The sequence below is a fragment of the Ooceraea biroi genome, chromosome 6, assembly GCF_003672135.1.
Source record: "Ooceraea biroi isolate clonal line C1 chromosome 6, Obir_v5.4, whole genome shotgun sequence".
Taxonomy (NCBI): Eukaryota; Metazoa; Arthropoda; class Insecta; order Hymenoptera; family Formicidae; genus Ooceraea; species Ooceraea biroi.
In genome coordinates, this window is record NC_039511.1 from 5323820 (window position 1) to 5344898 (window position 21079).

The 21079-nt window shown below is 39.8% G+C and overlaps 5 protein-coding genes and 2 long non-coding RNA genes across 11 annotated transcripts; 3 read left to right on the forward strand and 4 right to left on the reverse strand.

Annotated features, from left to right (window-relative positions):
- Positions 1 to 60: 60 nt before the first annotated feature.
- Positions 61 to 1985, forward strand: LOC105284319. 2 transcript variants are annotated; one of them, XM_011347712.3, is made up of 9 exons: positions 61 to 226; positions 295 to 450; positions 520 to 650; positions 718 to 850; positions 921 to 1043; positions 1109 to 1192; positions 1265 to 1417; positions 1565 to 1693; positions 1768 to 1985. In XM_011347712.3, the coding sequence occupies exons 1-9, from the start codon at positions 85 to 87 to the stop codon at positions 1875 to 1877; spliced, it is 1161 nt and encodes a 386-aa protein (XP_011346014.1). In that variant the 5' UTR covers positions 61 to 84; the 3' UTR covers positions 1878 to 1985. The 2 variants fall into 2 exon arrangements, with proteins under 2 accessions (XP_011346014.1, XP_011346015.1); XM_011347713.3 differs by lacking the exon at positions 1565 to 1693.
- Positions 911 to 1157, reverse strand: LOC109611301. Its single transcript, XR_002193654.2, has 2 exons — positions 1068 to 1157; positions 911 to 996 (listed from the first exon to the last, which is right to left on the reverse strand). It is a non-coding gene; the product is annotated as an uncharacterized LOC109611301 (long non-coding RNA).
- Positions 1918 to 3720, reverse strand: LOC105284318 (prostaglandin E synthase 2). Its single transcript, XM_026970370.1, has 5 exons — positions 3386 to 3720; positions 3236 to 3310; positions 2701 to 3035; positions 2485 to 2596; positions 1918 to 2371 (listed from the first exon to the last, which is right to left on the reverse strand). The coding sequence occupies exons 1-5, from the start codon at positions 3674 to 3676 to the stop codon at positions 2009 to 2011; spliced, it is 1176 nt and encodes a 391-aa protein (XP_026826171.1). The 5' UTR covers positions 3677 to 3720; the 3' UTR covers positions 1918 to 2008.
- Positions 3721 to 3907: 187 nt separating this feature from the next.
- On the reverse strand, positions 3908 to 7086 carry LOC105284326 (integrin-linked protein kinase homolog pat-4). The gene is made up of 7 exons (XM_011347725.3): positions 6485 to 7086; positions 6062 to 6227; positions 5787 to 5979; positions 5635 to 5715; positions 5102 to 5544; positions 4797 to 5027; positions 3908 to 4648 (listed from the first exon to the last, which is right to left on the reverse strand). The coding sequence occupies exons 1-7, from the start codon at positions 6571 to 6573 to the stop codon at positions 4502 to 4504; spliced, it is 1350 nt and encodes a 449-aa protein (XP_011346027.2). The 5' UTR covers positions 6574 to 7086; the 3' UTR covers positions 3908 to 4501.
- Positions 7087 to 7278: 192 nt separating this feature from the next.
- Positions 7279 to 12054, forward strand: LOC105284325 (peptide-N(4)-(N-acetyl-beta-glucosaminyl)asparagine amidase). Of its 2 annotated transcripts, XR_003406667.1 has the most exons (8): positions 7279 to 7713; positions 7929 to 8206; positions 8287 to 8499; positions 8590 to 8764; positions 8877 to 9296; positions 9584 to 10176; positions 10633 to 11299; positions 11609 to 12054. XR_003406667.1 is itself a non-coding variant. In XM_026970386.1 (6 exons), the coding sequence occupies exons 1-6, from the start codon at positions 7495 to 7497 to the stop codon at positions 10145 to 10147; spliced, it is 1869 nt and encodes a 622-aa protein (XP_026826187.1). In that variant the 5' UTR covers positions 7283 to 7494; the 3' UTR covers positions 10148 to 10264. The 2 variants fall into 2 exon arrangements, 1 of the variants encoding a protein (XP_026826187.1); XM_026970386.1 differs by lacking the exons at positions 10633 to 11299; positions 11609 to 12054 and having other exon boundaries at positions 7283 to 7713; positions 9584 to 10264.
- A 256-nt stretch (positions 12055 to 12310) lies between these two features.
- On the forward strand, positions 12311 to 15529 carry LOC105284324 (homer protein homolog 2). 3 transcript variants are annotated; one of them, XM_011347721.3, is made up of 7 exons: positions 12312 to 12732; positions 13807 to 13963; positions 14051 to 14182; positions 14272 to 14523; positions 14617 to 14763; positions 14854 to 15129; positions 15229 to 15529. In XM_011347721.3, the coding sequence occupies exons 1-7, from the start codon at positions 12707 to 12709 to the stop codon at positions 15412 to 15414; spliced, it is 1176 nt and encodes a 391-aa protein (XP_011346023.1). In that variant the 5' UTR covers positions 12312 to 12706; the 3' UTR covers positions 15415 to 15529. The 3 variants fall into 3 exon arrangements, with proteins under 3 accessions (XP_011346022.1, XP_011346023.1, XP_011346024.1); XM_011347722.3 differs by having other exon boundaries at positions 12315 to 12732; positions 14620 to 14763; XM_011347720.3 differs by having other exon boundaries at positions 12311 to 12732; positions 14272 to 14763.
- A 3031-nt stretch (positions 15530 to 18560) lies between these two features.
- On the reverse strand, positions 18561 to 21030 carry LOC105284323. The gene is made up of 2 exons (XR_894857.3): positions 20326 to 21030; positions 18561 to 20258 (listed from the first exon to the last, which is right to left on the reverse strand). It is a non-coding gene; the product is annotated as an uncharacterized LOC105284323 (long non-coding RNA).
- Between the last annotated feature and the right edge of the window lie 49 nt (positions 21031 to 21079).

The window sequence follows — 21079 nt, forward strand, 5'->3', positions numbered from 1 at the left end:
GTTTGAGCAAATACACGTTCCGTTATCGGTAACTCTGCCGAGTATTGCCAGGTGTAATTCCTCAAGTCAGTTACACCTCCAGACATGATCGGTTTACTGTTAGCCGGTTGCTTCACTTTTGCGCCTGTTACAAGCGCCCGGACCGCTAACTCGAATCAATCCCCGAGAGATAATGCAACCCTGGAGATCAAATCGCTCGATTTCCATTCCGATCGACAGGGAAAGTGTAAGTCATTTAACAAATAATTAATATCAGTCTGAGATATCTTAAACAATGGTAGTATCTCGGCCCAGTTTTCCCGCTATTCAGCGTCGTGCGTTTCGCCAATTCCGAGTGCCTGTCGAGCACCGATCAACTCAACGGCACGTGCTTCACGAGACGGGAGTGCACCAACTTCGGCGGTAATCCCTCGGGCCCGTGCGCTAACGGACTAGGCACTTGCTGCGTTTGTGAGTAGCGCAAAAATATTTTTTTTTCGCCTCATAAACAATGATACAAGCGAGACTCGCGTGTTACAGTTCAGAAATCCTGCGGCTCCACTACTAACATAAATAACACGTACTTCGTGAATCCGAGATACCCGATTACTTATCGAGGAGGCGAACGGTGCTCGATCACGGTGCAACGATGTAACTCCAACATATGTCAGGTAGGGCGCATCGTATTGCATCAGCTTCGAGTTGCGGACTTCTTATACAACCGTTATGTTTGCATAGCTGCGTTTGGATTTTTTGGAAGCCACTTGGGCCCAACCGAATGCGACCGGGTGGTGCGACTTCGACGTGTTTCTGGTGTCCGGCGGCTCGTCCACGGTACCCAGAATATGCGGAGAAAATACGAATCAGCATGGTAAGTCGATTGATGACACGAAGAAAACGCGAATCGAGGGAGATTGAATCGATCACGTTCTTTTTTTCAGTGTACGTCGACTTCAATGGTGCAACGCCGATCACAATATCCGTCGATACTAACGCGGATTATGCGTTCGATCGACGCTGGAACATAAGAATTCAACAAATAGCATGTGACTCCGTGTGCAAAGGTATGCGAATATTATTATTATTACGTGAAGAAAACTTGCGAATTCGTTTTTTGCCTTCGGTTTAGCTCCCAATGGATGTCTGCAATATTACAAGTCCGTTTCTGGCACCGTAATGAGCTTCAACTTCGGTACGACGGAAAACGCTCGAGGTATATCGATCAATCAATCAATCAATCAAACATCGTGGTAAACTGATTAATTCAAGCAACCGATCGTTTCAGCGCCTCAAATTGGAACGCGACAGATGGTGAATCACCGTTACGGCGTTTGCGTTAGGATGGAGCTGGGATACTGTAGCATCGAATGGTCGCAAGCGGACAGATTCTCCTTTTCCGTTTCCGGGGATACCGGATCGTTCGATCCAGACATAATAGGTAAAACTTGACATTCCAGTTTTTAATTTTCCATTATCTTACACGGAGCAGGAAATTATATCTCACAGGTTCTGCCCGAGATATATATTTCGTACCTTGTCGCACTTGCCGTGACATTTTCATTCAATAATTATCAAACTCGAACAGGCACCGACTTGGTGGCAGAATCGGGCGCTGCCTGCACGACTGATTTTGTGATTGTACCTGACCCGCGTGAAAATGGCATTCCCGCCAATACGGACAGATTTTGCGGGAATGGATTCATAACTAAAACATGTAGGGACAATCGCAAGCGATCATGCGTTACGTATATTACGCTCGATATCTCACTAATTGAAAATTTTTTTTAGCGGATTTAAAGCCGTTCGTAATGTACGTCGTTACAAATGGCGACGAGATGCTGGAGGCTCAGAACAAAGGTTTCAGACTCATGTTCCGTCAAATACCTTGTGCGGTCTAAGTTACGCATAAGTTACGAGAGTAATTAAAACGAATGTATGTACTGATATATCATTTAATCACGTCATTATATCAGTTAATACGTAAATAAATAACTCTATGTACGCGGCAATTGTTATTATTATTAATATATTATCTACCGAAATTCGCGCTACCAGAATGTGCATCGACTTGCTCCTTCACAGCGTCGTACCAAACGCTAATCTTGGTATGATTTAACAAGTCCTGGAAAGCGTCGCAGCCTTCGATACTCTTCAGAATGCCGTACATCGCAAGATCGGACAGGTCGGGCTTGCTGCCGCCCATGAACGTGGTACCGCGTACGCGAATAGCGCGCAGCCAGTTATTCGCTTCGTCGTACAGCGACTGCCGGACGTCGTCCTTTAGACGGTGCCTCTTCTTGAGCCTCTTTCCTATCAGCCACATGGCCATTGCGCCCACGTTCACTATCAACAATCGTTCCCACAGTGGGAAGTACTCGTCCCATTTGCCAACCTAAGTAAAATAATTATTCACAAATAATATTTTTAAATTATTCACAAATAATATTTCTGGCTTGTGCTATTTTATATAATTTACATTGTCATATTTTTAGTAAATTTGCTCACCTCCGAGAACCAATTGAAGGTTCTGTAGGATTCGTCGAGTGTTCTATATACATTTGGTGAAAGCATGTGGACGAACGTCTCGTCCGCCCATTTTCGCCAGTAACGTTCCTCACTAAAGGCCAAGGGAAAAGATAGCAAAATACCAAACATTTAAATTAAATTATATATATATATATATATATATATATATATATATATATATTGAACTATACATACTTTAGATTATCCATCGTCCTGTCTTTTGGAAATTGTTTGTTCATCAGAAAGTACTTATTTATGATTTCGTATTTGAATTTGCCCTTGTCATCGTGTATTCCTACACTTGGGTAATATTCAGCCAATTCTTCAATCTTGTACGACGAGTCACGCAAGTACGACGCAAGAAGCGATATTATCATGGTGCTGTCGTTCAAAGGTCGATACTCTTCTTCGACTCGAGTCAAGAGAATTGGAACCTTTTTATAAGAAGACCATCCAATCTCCTTACGAAGCACTGGATCTACCTCCACGACGTCGTAGGATATCCCATAGTAATCTAGGAAAACTCTAACCTATGAAGCATTCATGAAATTTATGCAAATTAAATTTATGTGCACGAATTTCGGCGTTATTATACAAAGCGCAAGATTTATTCTAATACAAATTTCTTTATTTAATAATTTAGGATTTTAATCTGACTGATGAACCTTTATAGAATAAATCAAGCATCAACAAATGCATTAAAATAATATTAGCAAATATTTTCCTTTACCTTACAGCAAAATGGGCATGTTTGATACTGAAATAACGTAAGTTTCAAGCCAGTTGTGTCCACTGGATATACAATCTGAAGCAAAAGAGAGACGCGGTTTCTTAACGCATTATTTAACATTTGTGATAACATTCGTGATCACTGTAATACTTTTCTGGACGGAGTCAGAGGTGGTTTGTGCTTCAGCAGCACCATTTCCGCCTGCTTTCCTTCCAAAGAGACGTTTTTACGAGCTTCGCTGATCTTGTAGTAGGCATAACCTCCGCCGACGACGATGCCGGTAGCTGCACCGATCAAACCGATCCTCGTTAAGTTTTGTGCCTTCTGCGGCTGCTGCACCATCGTGCAAAATGATCGTAGATTTCCAATCTCGTTCACGTAACATTTCTTAATGAATTTTGCTCTTTGCGTGAACTGAATAAGTTTGTGTATCGCAGCCATTTTTAGGTTATGAAGCAGTGCGCAGAAATTCGATGATTGTATGCATAATGCATGCACACACTGCACACACATACACACGTGCGTATATGTATGGTACAATGTTCATGATAAAATAAAAACATTTCGAAGAATTTAGATAATCAGTGATAAAATAATACATAAATAAATATAGAGTATAGTATATAGAATTTTCATAAGTTATAGTTATTAACAAATATAAACAGCATCATCTAAACATGAATAACTATATATTTAATTTTATTAATCGTTTTAAATTCAATATACAGATAATATTCACAATATGTCTGTTGACGTAGATATAGAAGAGGTGTCATTAAAAGTTTTATAAAAAATATGTCTTCTAATTTGTAAATAATGTTGTAAATATATATATTCTATTACTTTTATATTAAAAGCTTTAGCAATCTCATTAAATATACCAAATGCCAAATATACATACGGTTTTCGAGAACTCCACATTTAAAAATTTAATTGTGTTACGAATATAGACATTTTGCTTCTCTATAAATATTATATCATATATATATATATATATATATATATATATATATATATAAAGAACAGAGTTAAACAATTGGTTCTAGAAACCTACTTCAGGCAGTATTTAGAAACCTAATTAAAAGGCAGTATATGCGTCCGCTAGTAGAACACAATGATATAAAAATATTCTATCGTTGTTAATAACAATTCTTTAAGGCAGTTTACAATAAATATAGAGATTCGTTAGGCACTCTTCGATCATTCTTGATTTACATCCCAACTTTTCTCCTCTGAATGCATTACCGGAAAAGTAACAGGCACCTTTTAACGTTTCATCTTGTCAAGAATCGGTACGACCATATCGAAGGACGGCCGCTTGCCTGGATCCTCATTCATGCAGATTCGGATGAGTTTTGCGAGATGCGGAGAAATTCCCGGTGGAATGCTTACACGTAAATCCTCCAGCGCGATCTAAAATGGATCATCAGCTCTTAATTTTACGCTCGAGGTGAATAAAACAAAAAATTGCTGCAAAGAACAATCTTCGAGATCTCTTCGAGGACAGGGAAAAAGAATTTTAACGTTGCAATTTTAACAATACGAGTAGGTCATAGTTCACCTTCATGCCACACTCCATCGGTGACAAATCTGCAAATGGCACTTCCCTGGTCGCCAATTCCCACAGAAGAACAGCGAAGCTCCACATATCACTAGCCTCCAAATTAATGTCCACTGGACGTTTACTCAGGGCCTCGGGTGACATCCATGCCGGTTCGTAAATTCGCCCGACTTCTTGAAAGGAGAACTTTGAGTCCGCCATGTTTACGCGAGCCGTTAAATCCTCATCGATCTAAATTATAGCACAGGGTACGTGTTAAAATAAAGGTACAGTCAAATATTACATAGTTACTAGAACTCACTCACCATGATGTGCTTACTGTTGAGATGAAATCGACACCTATTTTGTCGGTCTAATCCGTGAAGAAATGCCATGGCCCTGGCAACGTCCAGGGCCAGTCGAAGGGCACGCGCTGTATCCACCACGACACCCGTTCCACCGTGCAGGAGTCGGTGCAAGCTACCGCGCGCCATGAACTGGGACACGGTCGCCAATTGCGGCGGCTGATTCACGCAGCCGAGCACCGGCAGCACGTTCGGGTGCGAGAAGATTCTTAACTTCGGGAACTCCTCGTTGAAGTCCCTGGAGACACGCGCGGTGCACTCGCGAACGCTCAAGATCTTGGCGACGATGTCATTGTTCTGCCATCGTCCTCTCCAAGTCTCACCGCTCGGTGTGCTCGCGAGGTGCGTGTGCAGAGACAGCTCCGCCATGCTAATGCCTTTGTGCCTCGACAGAGTCGCGTCTCCTGAAACAGGAACGGTGCGAGAGAGATGAGATTACATTTGTTGAACGTTGAGTGCGTTACGATTTCTCTTGAGATTCAAGAAGCACTTACGGCTCCTGGTCTTCAAGCCTAACCAGCTCTGATCCTTGAACTGAATCTTCTTCAAGTCTTGTCCATATTCCACCGCCAGATCTGATGAAACAAGAAATGTCACGCACATGCAAACACGGAAGTATTACTTTATGATACAAATTGTTACGCACCGTGCAATCTTTTGGCCACGACACCCCTGGCTTTATCGAGCGGGGTGTCACCATCCTTATTAGCAATAGACACGAGTGCACCAGCCGCGACCAATTCCTCCGCGACCGCTTGATCGCCCCAAAAACAAGCGTAATGCAGGGCAGTGTTTCCATGTTCGTTGGTGACGTTTACGTCGGCGCGATTTCGAAGTAACTGTAAATTCAAATCCATTCGCTATTCACTTTGAATAAAATGATTTTCAGAAAATCATAAATGCTGCGAAGGGTTTTTTTACCAACTGTACTATTTCCTTGTGTCCATGTGCGGAAGCGAGATGCAAAGGCGTGTCGTCTCCCCTGTTGGTAGCGTTGATGCGTGCTCCTCTACTGACAAGCAACTCTGCCAATTTCAAGTGTCCCTCTTTGGAGCACCAGTGAAGTGGGCTGAATCCATGGTCGTCGCTATACATACAACACGTACAATAAAAGTAAAATAAGAGAATAATAAATATAATGAAAGGATTGCCCCAATAAAAAGATATATTCATACAAAATTATAATTTATTTCTCTTCTCTTAACAGTTTCGCAGACACTCCTAGCAAGGAATATTCCTTGAAACAGAATCATTCGATCATCCAGCTAGCCTAATTATAGAATCTGAGAGACCACATTGTTCGACTGCGAGCGTTTCCCAAAAAAGGAGTTTCGGAGTAGTTACCCTTGATTCATGTCATGCTCGGTGTCGTCCAGCCAGACGCGAACCTGCATAGCGTTGCCTTCGCGACACCACTGGAATATATCTTCCATTTTTTCCGTCCCGTTATCATAAACCGATCGTAAACACAGACGGGGCAGATGCGCGCGAGTGAGGTGATTATGTCGCCGAGCGACAGCACCGTTCCTGCTCCAAAACGGCTAGCCGTCATACGCTAAATATAGCCATATTCTCGCACCAACACTAGCAAGGCAACCTTATTAACTCTCGGCGCGACGGGACGGGCGTATCGCGATGCTCCCTCGTGAAAGCTGCGCTTCGCTCGGCGCGCGCCCGGCCCTTGGATTTTATGTGCGATTACTGCGATTCCAGATCCTGCACTGCGTGCAGTCGCATCAAGCTGCACCGGCTAGGGCTGTACCAGTGACCATATAAGATTCGACGCTCCGTCACGGTGAACACACACGACGATCACGGCGGCAGACCATCCCACACCAGCCCCAACACCACTCCACAGTGGGCGGATACTGTCATCCCTCCCCTCTCTCTCACGTGGTCACGCCGTCACGTCACGTCGTCCACAACGTGGAGCGATGAGCACAAGTACCGTAGAGAGGATCAAGCAGCAAATTCTAACTCGTCGATGAAAGGTTATTTAACAAGTATTGAAAGGGTTATATCGTTGGCGCTATATAACCCAAGAAGGGTTGGAGGCACTTCGAAATTAAAAAAAAAAGACATACCTTTTGCATTTTTGCAACATACTCCTTTTCCTATTCAAACCTGTCAGATACATACGCGTCACACCCGTGTCGCGTCGCGGGTGCACAGAGTGTAGACGGTTCACACATTTGTTTCACATGACGAGGCAGTTGATAAAGCGAGCGTATCTCTCTCTCTGAATTTTGTCGAGGAGTCTGCAAGTAATGATGATACGCCCGATTGGCGGCTATCCGACGGTGATTGTAAATAGATGATTGAGCGCTGCCCGAGTGTGCACATCCACGTTAAACATGGAGAGCCTGGAACGCTGCGTGAGGTCCCTGGACGAGAACGAGGCCGACGTCCGTAACGAAGCACGACGAGCGTTGTTAAGTATCTGCCGTAGCGTGCTGGGGTCGCCGAGCGACGACAAGTCCCGCGAGTTGCGTCTCGACAACGAGGTGGTCACGGAGAAGCTCCTGCCAGCTATCGGCGCGATGGAATGCCTGTTCGACGTCGGTTACGTTGAGGTCAGTGCTTGGGAGATCTTTCAAAACTGTCGATCGTTTTCCCGATTATTAAAGTGGTTAATAAGGATTAATAAAAATAATAATAAATTAATAAAGATAGCAGATGCGAATAGTGGCCACGCACACTGCACTTGTCACCTTACACTTGCATGCAACGATATCCTTTGCAATTCCTGCGTCAAGTTCCAAAGTTAGGCAACGAATTCGTGTCACAGGATGGAGAACGCATATTCCTGCCGCATGACGCATCTCTCTCGAGGCTCGAAGGTTTGTCGAGACTGTTATCCACTGCCGTGTCACGGAGCACTCCCGCAATCAGGGACACCGTAAGGAGCTCCTCAGGAGCGCAGAAGGCATTCTTCGACAGAATCACTGGACACTTTCACAGCGTCATGCATTACGAGGATCCTAACTTGCAGCAGAAGGCGAGGCGCGTTGTGCCCGTGGCGCAATTAGAAATTGCAGTAATGACCAAGATGAGGGAGCTGCAAAGGTAATTGAGCCCGCGTGCTCTTTGCATCCTCCGCTAAAATTGATCTTCGTTCCAAGTTACCATCCTCCTACATTTGCCAGATCTTTGAAGTTAAATGGCGCGGAAGAAGCCGCGCAGTTCGAGACAGAACTCGTTGCCAAAGATTTACTTTTGATCGAGCTTCTGCGCTGGTTCAAGCACGAATTCTTCAAATGGGTCAACAGTCCGGCGTGTTCGGTGTGCTCTATGGAATGCGTGTACGAAAGTGTGACGCCGTCCGCGGACCCTCGATGCTCGAGGATAGAGTTGCACAGGTAATGTTTCTTGCGAATGAGTAAGATGATACGTCACACTTGAATGATCAGCTTGTGCTATATCGTTATATGATGTTAATTCGATCTTAGATGTGAAAAGTGCAATATAGTTGTCGAATTTCCTCGTTATTCGCATCCAGAGCCATTGCTGACGCTGAGACGCGGCCGCTGCGGGGAATGGGCTAACGTGTTCACGCTTCTCTGTCGATCATTGGGCTACGACGCACGATTCGTGTGCGACGAGACGGATCACGTCTGGACGGAGGTACGTCGTTCGGTAGCGCTTCAGAAATTATGTTAATAAAATTTGGCTGAAATTTTGCGCACGTATAAACGTATTATTCATAATGTGTATTCTCGATTTTTCTTCTCCTTAGGTATGGTCCATAGCAAACGAGAGGTGGATTCACCTAGATCCTTGCGAGAACGCGACAGACAAACCGTTAATGTACGAAAAGGGATGGAAGAAGAAGTTGACGTATATAATCGCTTACTCGAGGGACGAGGTGCAAGATGTCACGTGGCGTTACACTCGGGACCAAGAAGCTGTCATGAAAAGACGGAGGACTTGCGCCGAGCAGAGCTTGATGCGATTCGTTCGATCGTTGAGCGAGCAACGGCAGAATTCTAGCGGTTACAGTAGTGCGCGCAGAGAGTACGTCGTCAAGCGCAGTCTGCTGGAGCTTGCCGGTATGCTGTACATTCCAAACTCGCGGGATCAGGATTCCGACGAGAGTTACGAGGGACGGACCTCGGGTTCGATCGCGTGGAGATTGGCGCGAGGTGAAATCTCTCAGGTTCGAAAATTTCGAAAATATAAGTTCATGAAATAATAAAACAAGGGACAAGAATAAAATCATTAAGCAATAGAATTGTAATAAGTAACAATGCAATAGGTAAATTTAACAAACTTTTCTATTTTTAGAGTTCCTATATTATTTAAAAAAAATAAAGTTCTATATTTTCATGCAAAAGTAGTTAGTGCAATATTTTAAAAAAGTTATGTTATTTAAAGAGGGTTTCTATATTTATAATATATATATATATATTTATTTAATTATTTAAATCCATTTTTTCTATTTAGGTGAACACAGAGAAGAATTGTACTTGGGAGCTTTCCAAATACGGGCAATCATTCGAATTGCGATATAACATCGTTAGTGACGTATACCACGTTGTGCATAATGGTACCACTTTGGAGCAGAAGTCTGGGTGGCTGGAAGGCATGAACGCCACGGAGGGTGGGATCTTCCGTAAAGTGGAGAACGATTGGAGAATGGTTTATTTAGCGCGATCACCACGGGCGGAGCACGGACGTGTTAAGTGGACTTTCGAGATCGCGAATTCCAGATCGAGCCTGGAGGCATTCGGTCTCGAAGCTAAATCAAAAGCGTTTCACGGAGCCAGCGTATCGTGGCAAGTCGAGGCTGTCTTTGATGACGATAGGGCGATTGTAATACCTGTTCCTAGCTGCAACAGCTTCCGCACGGAAGAGGTACGGGGAGCGGTGAAATTAAACGTAATCGTCAAGTTGTCCGGCGGAGAAGGTGAACTTGCCTGGCAACACGCCCAGCTGTTTCGGCAAAGTCTCGAGAAGATCGACGAGCCGTCTATGATAATTAGTATAAAACTGAGAAATCGCGCATGACTCGTATAAAGCTCCAACTCTTGTTAAAGGTATTTTGATTTTCTTTAAATTATTTCTCTCTGATCTCTTCCCGTTGTTAACATAATTATCATATAAATACACCATTGTTCGAAAACACATCTTTGTTCTCGATTTATTTGTCCGCTCCCGATTGAATAAAGTGGAAAAATTGAAAAAATTAAATAATATTTGATAACGAATCGAAGTACGATACACGGATGGATGTGCGCGTGCGTGCGTGCACGCGCGATATATTTGTTTTTCGGGATACGCGTCGCGACTTTCAGATTTCTTGTTACCGCCCTTGATTGACGATCGCTCGTGTTATTGTGCTCGAATTATTCCCTGGCATGAACGAGGTAAATAAATCAATATTTGAGCGCGTTCTATTTTAATATTATTTATTCATTTCTCTCTCTCTCTCTCTCTGCTTTCAATTATTTATTTCTATATTTCTTTCTTTGCGTTTTCTTTTTATCTTCTAGATTTCTTCCAACATGGAATCATGTGAAGAAGTTTGCAAAGGATCTAAATCTAAACGCGGTTTCGTACAAAGTTGGCTAAACGATGATCGATTCAAAGATTGGTTACGTCAAGTACCGAATGACGAGAGTCAGTATCATTGCACGATATGTAATCAAGATTTTTCGTGCAATGCGTCACGCGTCTCCAGCCATACTGAGTCTGCGTGCCATGAAAACAGTTTGAAAAGATTAATAAAAGATATGAGTACTTTTAAATTCTGGTTAGGTGTAGTTCCAGATGACGCAAGTATGTTGTCTTGTAAGATTTGCGGAAGAACGTTTGTTGCCAAATTATCGCAGGTCCGTCGGCACGCACGATCGCGAAAGCATTTAAAATGTGTAAGAGAAAAGGAATTGAAATGAGCGAGTCGAATGACGATACGCAAGACGCGAATCTCCAGGGTCTGACGCAAGACATTGAGAATCTTTTGCTGTTTGATGAACGTAAAAACATTGCGGAAATGCAATTTGCTGCTCTCGTCGCGGAAAATGATATACCTTTTCAAACTGCAGAAGAACTTCTGAGCCTTTTTCAATCAATAGACAAAGATGTGCTGAAAAGCATGAAAATGGATTGATGGCAAGTTGCTGCCCATTCTGTTGTAGGAACTCCTTAACATCGAACATGGTTAGTTACTATTATATATATATATATATATATATATGAAATTTGTGGATAAATAATTATAATTTCCAGAATTAGAAACTTCGCAAAAATTTAGAAGTTTAAAAATTTTTTTGTGAATAATCTCTTTAAAATTAAAACAAAGGAAATTATTTCTCTTTTTGTATATACGTATATAAAATATAGATTTTACATAACTCTTTATTTCCATCGATGCAGGTTTTTCACCGTTGACTTGTTGCAAGATAAATTATACTACATCATGCAAACATGAGAATTTTCTTAATATTCTTTATTGCATTACTTTTACAGCAATGATCGAGTTTTACAAGTTAGCTGCTTTTGATGTATCCACGGCAAGTTTCTTACAAAGAGTCCGATATTGTTTCAATATTATTATTATTATTCTCATTACGTTATTCTAATTACGTTTATGTTTAATTTAATAAATTATTACTCCCCGGATTTTGTAAATGCTATAAGAATGATAAAGGAAAAAGCATTTTCAGTGAGATTTTGTCCAGAGCTAATAATGGTGAGAAATTTATATAATATGCCTCGATTATTACTTTAAGTTAATTAATATATGTAAGAAGAGTTGTACATTCTCGGATGACTTCAATATTTTTTCACTAATAACTTACATTTAGTTAAACTGAACTTTTCATATTAAACATATGTAATATTGATGTATATGATATTATAGAGCTTGCAGAGCAAAATTATCACGATTAATAAACCAAAGGTTATGTAAAGTATCAGCATTTGCAAACAATGATTCCGTTTCTTTTAATATGAATATGTAAATAGCATTTACTCCAAAATATTTGAAACATTACAAGTGTCGATGTTTTAATGAGACATCCACGACGCTCATAACCTAACCTATTCCACCTGTCGTCTCTACTCACACGAGTGGCACGAGTGATCGCCAGATGGAACCTAACCTTTATCTCATCTCTCCTCGCGATTCAAATCGTGGATCGTCGCATTGTTGCGTTCCCGCCTTTAAGGCGATCCGGATACCACGATCGCGTCGGGCGTGTGATGTGCGTGCGCGACTTTCGCGAAGTCGCGTTTAGTGGATTTGGTGAATTCGACGTGTCGGCGTGGTGAGTTGCGGCAAGGTTAACGGCGAATGGCAGAGCCTTTCGCGGAAAATCGATTAAATCCAGGCAGACTGTAGAGACTCGACTACGCGACTCATGTCGTCGCGTGATCGTCGCCGTTCGCTATAGAGGAGTTTGGCCGATGGCGGCTGTCAACTGGCGGATCTCGGTGCTCGCTCGCACGATTCTCGGCCGTTTCTCGGAAAATTTCGTCCGCACCGATCTGAAAATAGCCGCCGTGCGCTCACGTTGAACGCGCACGACACGATTTATGAGACCGTACGACTGAGCAGCCTCTTATATGACATCGGGCAAGGAAACAATGGGGTAAGTGTAATTCCGAGTCCGCACCGCACCGCCTTTTAAGGGTGTGTAACGTGCGTGCATACGTGACGGCTAATTCTCCTTCGCACTCGTGTGCGTACACGAGAAATTGTTCTTAATGCGCCTATCACCGGCTCCCGTCGTGGTTCGTACCACGCGAACGAGATCGTTTTCGATGCAGCAGGCGATGCCTGTGTGCAACGCGATGCAACTCCGCATTCCTCCGCGTATTTGTCACTCGCACACGTTTTCCGTGACTTGATTGGCAATGCCAATACTTGCCGCATGCACGCGAGTTCCGTAGACCAGAGTAATTTTCCTCCTTGTTTTTCATAAGAAAATGACAGCGGTAGCAATGGCATGCTACGTGAATGATATTACGTTAACGAAAGTAAAATTTACCGCAAATACTTGTTCAATCGGCATTTGCCAGCAGCAACGTTCGTTCGTTTGTAATTTGTTTATTTTTAATTCGTTGGTTTGCCATTTCAACAATTAGACGAAAAGAGATCGATTTATTAGGTTTATGCAGAAATTTTTAAACGGGACAGCTTTTGGATTTTTAAGATTTGTTTGCACACATATTTCTTTCCTTAAATTATTTATATGATATAAATGAAGTATACGTTCACTTTTTGTCTCAATCGCGTGTATTTTATTTATTTAAATAATAAATCACACACATTTTTTTTATATATAGCGTTAAACTATATTTTACTGTGACAAATTTGTTTTTATTTGCATACTTTTTTATGTTTATGTGGAAAAACAGTTAATCAGACTAATAATGTAACATTGGCGAAATATTACACGACATTCTTATATTTTGTATCATATTTATTGTATCATATATGTTTATCGTTCATATAATACACGCGCAAGTGAGTGTCATGATATTTTTAAGAAATTTTATTTACTTCTACCTTCTTTATGTTACCCTTGATTCTATATAACAATTCTGTAGCGCACGTTTAAATATGCACTTGCATTATAACGGGGTCAGATAAAAATAGATGTTGTGTATCATATATAGAAGATCGCACATACTCTTCTATTATTATTTAAAATTGCTTACAGTGAACAACCAATCTTTACATGCAAAGCGCATGTATTTCACATTGATCCCAAGACCAAGCGGTCTTGGGTACCAGCATCGTCGGCAGCAATATCAGTTTCGTTCTTCTATGATTCCACCAGAAGTCTGTACAGAATAATCTCAGTTGAAGGGGCAAAGGTGATTTTGAGAGTCACATTTAACAGCACGTAGCAGCGTGATCTACGGTCTATGTATCTAATATGCGTGTCCTCTCTTTTCCCTCAGGCGGTCATAAATAGCACAGTTACTCCGAATATGAATTTTACGAAGACATCACAGAAATTTGGTCAGTGGTCGGACTCCAGGGCAAATACCGTGTACGGTTTAGGTTTTGCGTCGGAGGCCGAGCTAGGGAAGGTTTGTGTTGCGCTTGCTTCTCCATTACGACCTGCAAGGGAGAAATCTTCATATATCATGCTCTCAGAAGAAATATTCTTCGTTTACAGTTTATCGAAAAGTTTCACGAGGTGAGAGAAGCGACGAAGCTGGCTAACGCCAAGTTACAGTCCAACAGCTCGTCGGTCACGCCGGCCACCAGCGCGAATGTCAGCCCAATCACGTCCCGATCGGGTATGCCGTCGTCGGAGCAGGATCTCATAGATCCGCCAAATTCCTCGCTGATCAACTCGAATGTGTCGGCATCGAACAACCCGAACCCGAGTGCCAATTTGATTTCCGCTCAGAACAGTGTATCTTCGGTAAGCAGCAGTCCTTTACCTGGTAGTTGTCAGAATAAAGTGGACGACGAATTGAAAAACGCAGTCCATTCAAGATCACAGAGTGTTTCTCAGCAGAGTACAGAAAGTCCGCAGCACCAAGGGAAATCGGCGCAACTGAGCTCACAAAGTGGACAATCGGCCGAGGTGCAGCTCAAGTATGAGAACGATAGGCTGAAACTTGCTCTAGCACAGAGTTCTGCCAACGCGAAGAAATGGGAGGTACGATACTTGGCGAATGTTTCTCCGTTATTTTCTTCTCCAAGTTGACGTTAGGATGACGTGGGTAAATAATGAAATATTTTCTGGCAGGTCGAATTAACTACTCTCAAGACGAACAATGCAAGATTAACGAGCGCGTTGCAAGAGTCCACGGCCAACGTTGACGAGTGGAAGAGGCAGCTGCAATTGTACAAAGATGAAAATGCCAAAATAAAATCTAGATACGCCGATTTGGAAGCTGGAAAGATCGCGGAGGGAAATAGCGAAGCCTTAAGATTGAGAGTCGAAGCGCTGGAGAGCGAGCTGAGAACGCGAAATGAGGAGATCAAAGCTCTCAGTATGGCCACCAAAAGCAAGGATTTTGTGGTACGTACACGAAGCTTCTTCACACTTAATAATAATATATTTGTGTTGACGTTCCGTTACGCGTTTGATTAATAAAATGTTTCTTTTCCATTTTACAAGGCTCTGCAGAAGGAGAACACAGAACTCCGCGAAATGTTAAACGTAGTTCATGAACAATTAGAACTCGCCTTGAGTGCAAATAAGGTTCAAAAACAAAATTTGGATACATTAAATGCCAGATTAGCTGGCTACATACAGGATTTGGTAACGGTACATCGAGAAATCACAAATACACTGCAAACTTAAGTTTGCAGCACATAGGAAACCTAAGAATGCTTTCTTAGGTCTTTTGTATTTACTATAAGTGCGATATACGAATGGATGACATAGATTAATGACAAAAGAAGTTCCAAAAAAAAAACGGAAAAAACCGAACGCAGATTAATCGAGAGCAGAAAAATTATAGAGTACAGAGATAGTCGTCTCGAAAAATAGTACACTACAAAAGAGATTGCCTCCCTGATGATATTATAAATTGATCTGTTTTAACGCTTCTGTTTAAGGACTAAGTCTCGTGCCATAACCGTGCTATTGTTACACAGAATATAGGACACTCAACTTTACCACCTGCTTTCTTCCTTCTGACGAGTTAGCATTTTTATACGCGAATATTCTGCAGCTTCAAAGGCATATTTACGCATAGAAAATTTGCACATTCTGTTTCCAAAGATGTAAACAAGTGTTGCTTGTTTTTGCATATTTTTCCTTAGAACTTGAAGAATTTTAGAATTTTTTAATAGCAAAACGAGAGATGTTTTGAAAAATTGGCTCTAGTACGTGTTCGGCTAGGTATCATTTTTCTAAATTTCATATCGTGTAAATAGTTTCTTATCCTCATTTTTTTCATCCCTTCTGTTCATCAACGCTGTTCGTACATTTCAGTCGTACACTGCAGAGATCAAATTTTACATAAAGAATACTTTGCGTGAACTATTGCTAATATTGATATTAATAGAGAGCTATCTCTCAAAATGATCTAGAAATGATTCACGAAGATCTGAATAGAAATCTAGTAATTTAAGTAATACAGAGTCAATCAAAGCGCATTGCATGTTAAACCGATAAGTCGCCGATAGGTACGGATACTGTGTTGACGAAATGTCGCTGCAAGTTAATTCATTGTCAGGTCATAACGTTTCCTAATCGTCGCTTTTGGTAAACGCAAGAAACATTTAGGAACTTTTATTGTTGATGCATGACATTTAAATTACTCAAATCTGTGCTCGAGGCATTGAATGTAACCCCCGTCTTCCTTATACGGATAATACAGGGTGACTAAAAATATACGGTTGTGTACATCATACTATGATCGAGTGGGTGAAAAAGGTTTTATACAAGTACATGTTCGGGAATGTGCTTTATGCTAATGAGAGACAAGATTGTCGGTCCACTAGTAAAGCTATCTTCATTACTTTCATAATCCTTTAGATAAATTGTTACGTGCATGTCAGTTATGATTTATACTTTTTTACACGATAATTATTTATTTATATAAAACACATAATAAAACTCCAACTAAAACTTATATAAACTAGCAAACAAATAGCGAGGGAGTACTTGTATATATAAATAAAAAAAATATATGGACAATAAGAAAAATCAATTTCAAGCAGGTTTATATATAGGAATGAAGAAAAGTTGTATTAATGTTCTTCTTCATATTTCTTCTTTTATCGGTAATTACTTCTCTCTAATCTATTTTAGATCAAGCTAAATGATCTATGTAACAATGTGATATTATTATTTCTCTTTTTTACTTTTCTACTAAAATGTTTTTCAATTTTCAAACGATCTAGATGTAAGATGATAACGAGAAGTACGAGACTTATATTTTCTAGAGAGTGTCCACATAGTGTGCGTGTAGCTTAACTAACTGAACGAAAATGTTTGCTAATTATTGCCTTAAAATATCTACAAGATCCTTTTTTAAATTCCATAATTTTCGATTTTCGCTTTAATCAAGAAATCGATGATGTACACTGTATATTTGCCACATTGAGGTATAAAACAGCATGTCTATGATGGTTTCAGTTATAAATTATTTCACGTCATAAATTGTGTTTCTCAGCTTTCTGTACTCTTACACGTTAAAACGCTCATTTCGTGCATTTTTCTTTTCAACGAAGTTTTATGTATACATAATCGTAACAACTAAAATTGAGATGAAGGATGTTTTGTATGAAATTAATCGATTATTTGATGTCAGTATGTTTTGCAGATAGTCTCTTGTGAAACATTTTATGCATATAGCTTTTTCTGTGGTACTAGATGGAGGATATTTCAGGATGGTAAAGTTAGGTGTCCCACTCTGTAAAATTTTATTAAAACAAAGGATACATTCGTTATTGAAGTTGCTACATGTACTTTTATGTATGAAATACAGTAGAACGGCGACTGTCCCAAGTGCGTGTTTGTGAGAGAACTTTTTTTCCACAAAAGCGTTCCTGCGAGTAACTTATCTGAATGAGAGAAAATGATATTCTTCCAATAAGGACGACTGATATTAGAACGACATAACGCTACTTTCTTCATACATCATCTAACATTGAATCTATCGCCTCTCACAATTACTGCATTTCAATGTTAACACATGTTATGATTTGTATAGTGAATATTTCAGACATCGAGCAGTTCCTCCGTATTCTTTGACCTAGATAAGTAATCAAAGAATTCGGACCATGTTCGGGGAGGAGATGCAATGAGTCTGAAACACTTTGTACATACGTTCAGTTCAATTTTTAAATCCTGCAGTACTTGCGTGCGGCGCGTCACTATAAAATTGATCATCCATGCTCGCTTAATAATAATAATCACATTAATTTTTATATTTTATTCATCAGAAAAAATTGTAATATTGAGGTTTATAATTTAATTTTATATTTTAGCTGCATATAGACAAAAGCACGATGTAACTAGCATCGATTTAAAAAGCTAAACGATGTAAGCAGTACTGTAGGATTTTAAAGCAATGTTATATTTATCAATGATATTATATAATTTTTTTTATTAGAGAATTTATTTATTTAAGGAATTACATACTCTTTCCTTGATATTTATAGAGATATTATTTTATTTCTCTCTCTTTTATTTTACATATAAAATGCGCTTTATTTTTACTATATATCCGATTTTAATATTTCGTACATGTATCTGCAATATGTTTTCTTCGAGATAACTCTTTACTAAACATCAGTTCTTACACTCATTAATATTTGGATAATCGACGTTTTACTGTACAACATAGATGATACTTTGATTTTAGTGACATGTGCTAAAAATTAATGATTGTTGCATGAATCATTACGTGCGCATTTATAATTAAGTGACTGTGTGCACTCATGAAGATATCGTAATAATTTTAAGCCGCATCTCGGTGAATTTATTTAGTGTCGTTTAGAGAAGAATTTCTTTTTGAGTATAGAACTTTATGTTGAATGCATATGTTTGTTACATCTTTTTTGATCTTAGGAATATTATAGAGAGAACGTATTATCATTGCTGAGAGCACCATTATTGTCGTTGCTGCTGTTGCTACTTCTACTATTGCGATCACTCTATACTGACGTTATTATTAAGTCACTCTCTTATCCTACTATTACTATCGCTCAAATCTCTATATCTATTATTAATATCTTCATTATGTCATTACTTAGTATTATTACAAGTGGCATTACTGTTAGAGATATTTTTACCGGTGTTACAAGTACATTGTATTACTTGCGCCTGCAAAAATGTTTAATAGTTAGATACATAAAACATATCAAGAACACGTCATACAGTTAGCATGACATGCGTTTCTCGAATATCTTTTCTTTTAGCTTTTTCTTTAAACTTTCATTGTTTTATAACAAATTATAGTTACCCGATACGTAAATCATTACGATTAACAGAGCACCTTTAACATTAGTAGTGGTTAATAAAATCTCAAGTTACGCCATTATATATTTAATTCGACTTTAGATTACATTTCTACCGTTTTCGCGCATTATTTCTCTACATTATTAATGATTTGTAGGGATCGGAGGTATCTGACACGCGCTGCGTATAGAACCGTTAACAATAGACGGCCTTGACTATATAAGGTGGTTCATTATTGGCAGTACGTAACCACGAACACGATGATCCAATCCCGAAAAGAATAAACCGAAAATATGTCGCAAAATTTCAAACTAATTTAAACTTAGCTAAACGTAATTCGAACTTAATTTTCTAAAGTTTTGTTTTCGAGTCTCCATATGGAAAGATTAATATTTTTTTCTTTTAAGCTCGTATGATTTCCAATATTTCGCTATCTCTCACCAAAATAGCTTACCGAAATAGAGGACTGAAATTATTTGATCAAAAGTATTTAATCAGAATTATTTAGGTAATCTTAATATTTTTTTTCTAAGGAAAAATCGACTTTGAATTCATTAATGTTCTCAAAATCAAATTATCAGGGTCACGTGCTGCAGAACATCTTGCATAGTCAAGAAATAGGGGGTAAAACCTGCGATTTGAAGATGTATAAGATATTTGTTTGCTACGCACAATTCAGAACTGTTGTACCAGCAAGATTCGATGTGTTTAACGAAAGCTTCTCGATATGCAGGATTGTATGTTAATCCGTTTTGTAAATCCTTACGATATGTTGAGAATATACATTTTATTGTTAAGGGAACTATGTATCATATTCTGCAAAATGTAAGAAATTCATTATCAGGATATCATTCATGGTTACAAGTGACCGTAGCATCCGAGCTCGCGTATTCCTCGCTGTGCTAATAATTGTACAGTGCAGAGACGTGTAAGAGAACGATTCGCACAAGGAGTCTGACCGATTCTCTCAAAGTGGTAAAGGTGATAAACCTAGACAAATTTTTAGTAGACGATTAGACAAGTAAGTGCAAAACGTGCTAGAGAATGCACTTTTTATCGTACTGACAGTATATATATATATATAAATATATATATAAATATATTATGTATATGTATCGAGAAAATGTTGAGGAGATGGATTTTCAATTTGAGGAATTGGAAACGGAAGCCTCGCTTGCCATATGTAATCTTAATAAAACATTTTCAGACGGCTTCGTCGTGTTCTTCTTTCGCTAGAAATTTCACGATATTAGCTTCTTGATATCCGGGTAAGTCGATAACAATCCGCAGTGCACTTACTTAAAAATCATCACAGGACAATAACAATTTTGCGATACGCTTTCCTTGCTTTTCAGCGTGCTTGAGATCCATTGATGTGCCTAGCTTCACTGTTTCTTGCAAAACAAACTGTTGACTGCGAGATCGGGATATTGGAATAAAGATACCTTTAAACAATTTAAATCCTTATGCGGCCTTCTGGATACATCGAATTCTTCCTGAATGCGTCACCGTCATTGCAAAGTTGAATGAATAAATTTAGCCTGAACACCCAGCTATGAATTATGTTGTGCAAGTATGACATAAACTCACTTCTTGGATACTCTTTATATACTGATTCCGTCACGCATTCTGCGTGCTCGGCAGCGTCACGATCTCTGTTCTCATTCAATCAAGAATTATGAGTCACGATTATGTTTCGTGAATACCTTGATTCACGAAGAATCAAGGAAGCACGTGACAGAATTTTTATTTTGACAATTTACAAAAAAAAGAAATCGCTAATTTTTTTATTTTTTGAGGAAAGAAAATAATGCATACGAGACTCTGCAAGAATGCAATTAATAATATGTAATGAAGGCGCAAGAGACAAAAATAGCAATGATTTAATGGAGTAATTTTCAGTGTTGTAACATATTACGTTTCTTCCATCCTTTAAGCTGGGCCAACCTTTCAGTTATGGCCCTATCGATCTCTCATACGATCAATTTAATAGTATGAAGGATGGTATATTCACCAATGTTCAGCTCGAGCTACAGGACATTCCGTTCTCCAC

What these genes read in the sequence shown, in the direction of transcription:
- LOC105284318 (XM_026970370.1), bottom strand. Translation starts at nt 3,676, where the DNA reads ATGGCTGCGATACACAAACTTATTCAGTTCACGCAAAGAGCAAAATTC. An exon ending in CTCTGACTCCGTCCAGAAAA is followed by an intron (nt 3,311 to 3,385) that starts GTATTACAGTGA and finishes CTTTTGCTTCAG; the next exon opens with ATTGTATATCCAGTGGACAC. An exon ending in AGGACGATGGATAATCTAAA is followed by an intron (nt 2,597 to 2,700) that starts GTATGTATAGTT and finishes CTTGGCCTTTAG; the next exon opens with TGAGGAACGTTACTGGCGAA.
- LOC105284325 (XM_026970386.1), top strand. Translation starts at nt 7,495, where the DNA reads ATGGAGAGCCTGGAACGCTGCGTGAGGTCCCTGGACGAGAACGAGGCC. An exon ending in AAGATGAGGGAGCTGCAAAG is followed by an intron (nt 8,207 to 8,286) that starts GTAATTGAGCCC and finishes TACATTTGCCAG; the next exon opens with ATCTTTGAAGTTAAATGGCG. An exon ending in CGGATCACGTCTGGACGGAG is followed by an intron (nt 8,765 to 8,876) that starts GTACGTCGTTCG and finishes TCTTCTCCTTAG; the next exon opens with GTATGGTCCATAGCAAACGA.
- LOC105284326 (XM_011347725.3), bottom strand. Translation starts at nt 6,573, where the DNA reads ATGGAAGATATATTCCAGTGGTGTCGCGAAGGCAACGCTATGCAGGTT. An exon ending in ACAAGGAAATAGTACAGTTG is followed by an intron (nt 5,980 to 6,061) that starts GTAAAAAAACCC and finishes TTGAATTTACAG; the next exon opens with TTACTTCGAAATCGCGCCGA. An exon ending in CGTGGCCAAAAGATTGCACG is followed by an intron (nt 5,716 to 5,786) that starts GTGCGTAACAAT and finishes TTGTTTCATCAG; the next exon opens with ATCTGGCGGTGGAATATGGA.
- LOC105284324 (XM_011347720.3), top strand. Translation starts at nt 12,707, where the DNA reads ATGACATCGGGCAAGGAAACAATGGG. An exon ending in TCGGGCAAGGAAACAATGGG is followed by an intron (nt 12,733 to 13,806) that starts GTAAGTGTAATT and finishes AATTGCTTACAG; the next exon opens with TGAACAACCAATCTTTACAT. An exon ending in TCTCAGTTGAAGGGGCAAAG is followed by an intron (nt 13,964 to 14,050) that starts GTGATTTTGAGA and finishes CTTTTCCCTCAG; the next exon opens with GCGGTCATAAATAGCACAGT.
- LOC105284319 (XM_011347712.3), top strand. Translation starts at nt 85, where the DNA reads ATGATCGGTTTACTGTTAGCCGGTTGCTTCACTTTTGCGCCTGTTACA. An exon ending in TTCCGATCGACAGGGAAAGT is followed by an intron (nt 227 to 294) that starts GTAAGTCATTTA and finishes ATCTCGGCCCAG; the next exon opens with TTTTCCCGCTATTCAGCGTC. An exon ending in TGGATTCATAACTAAAACAT is followed by an intron (nt 1,694 to 1,767) that starts GTAGGGACAATC and finishes AATTTTTTTTAG; the next exon opens with CGGATTTAAAGCCGTTCGTA.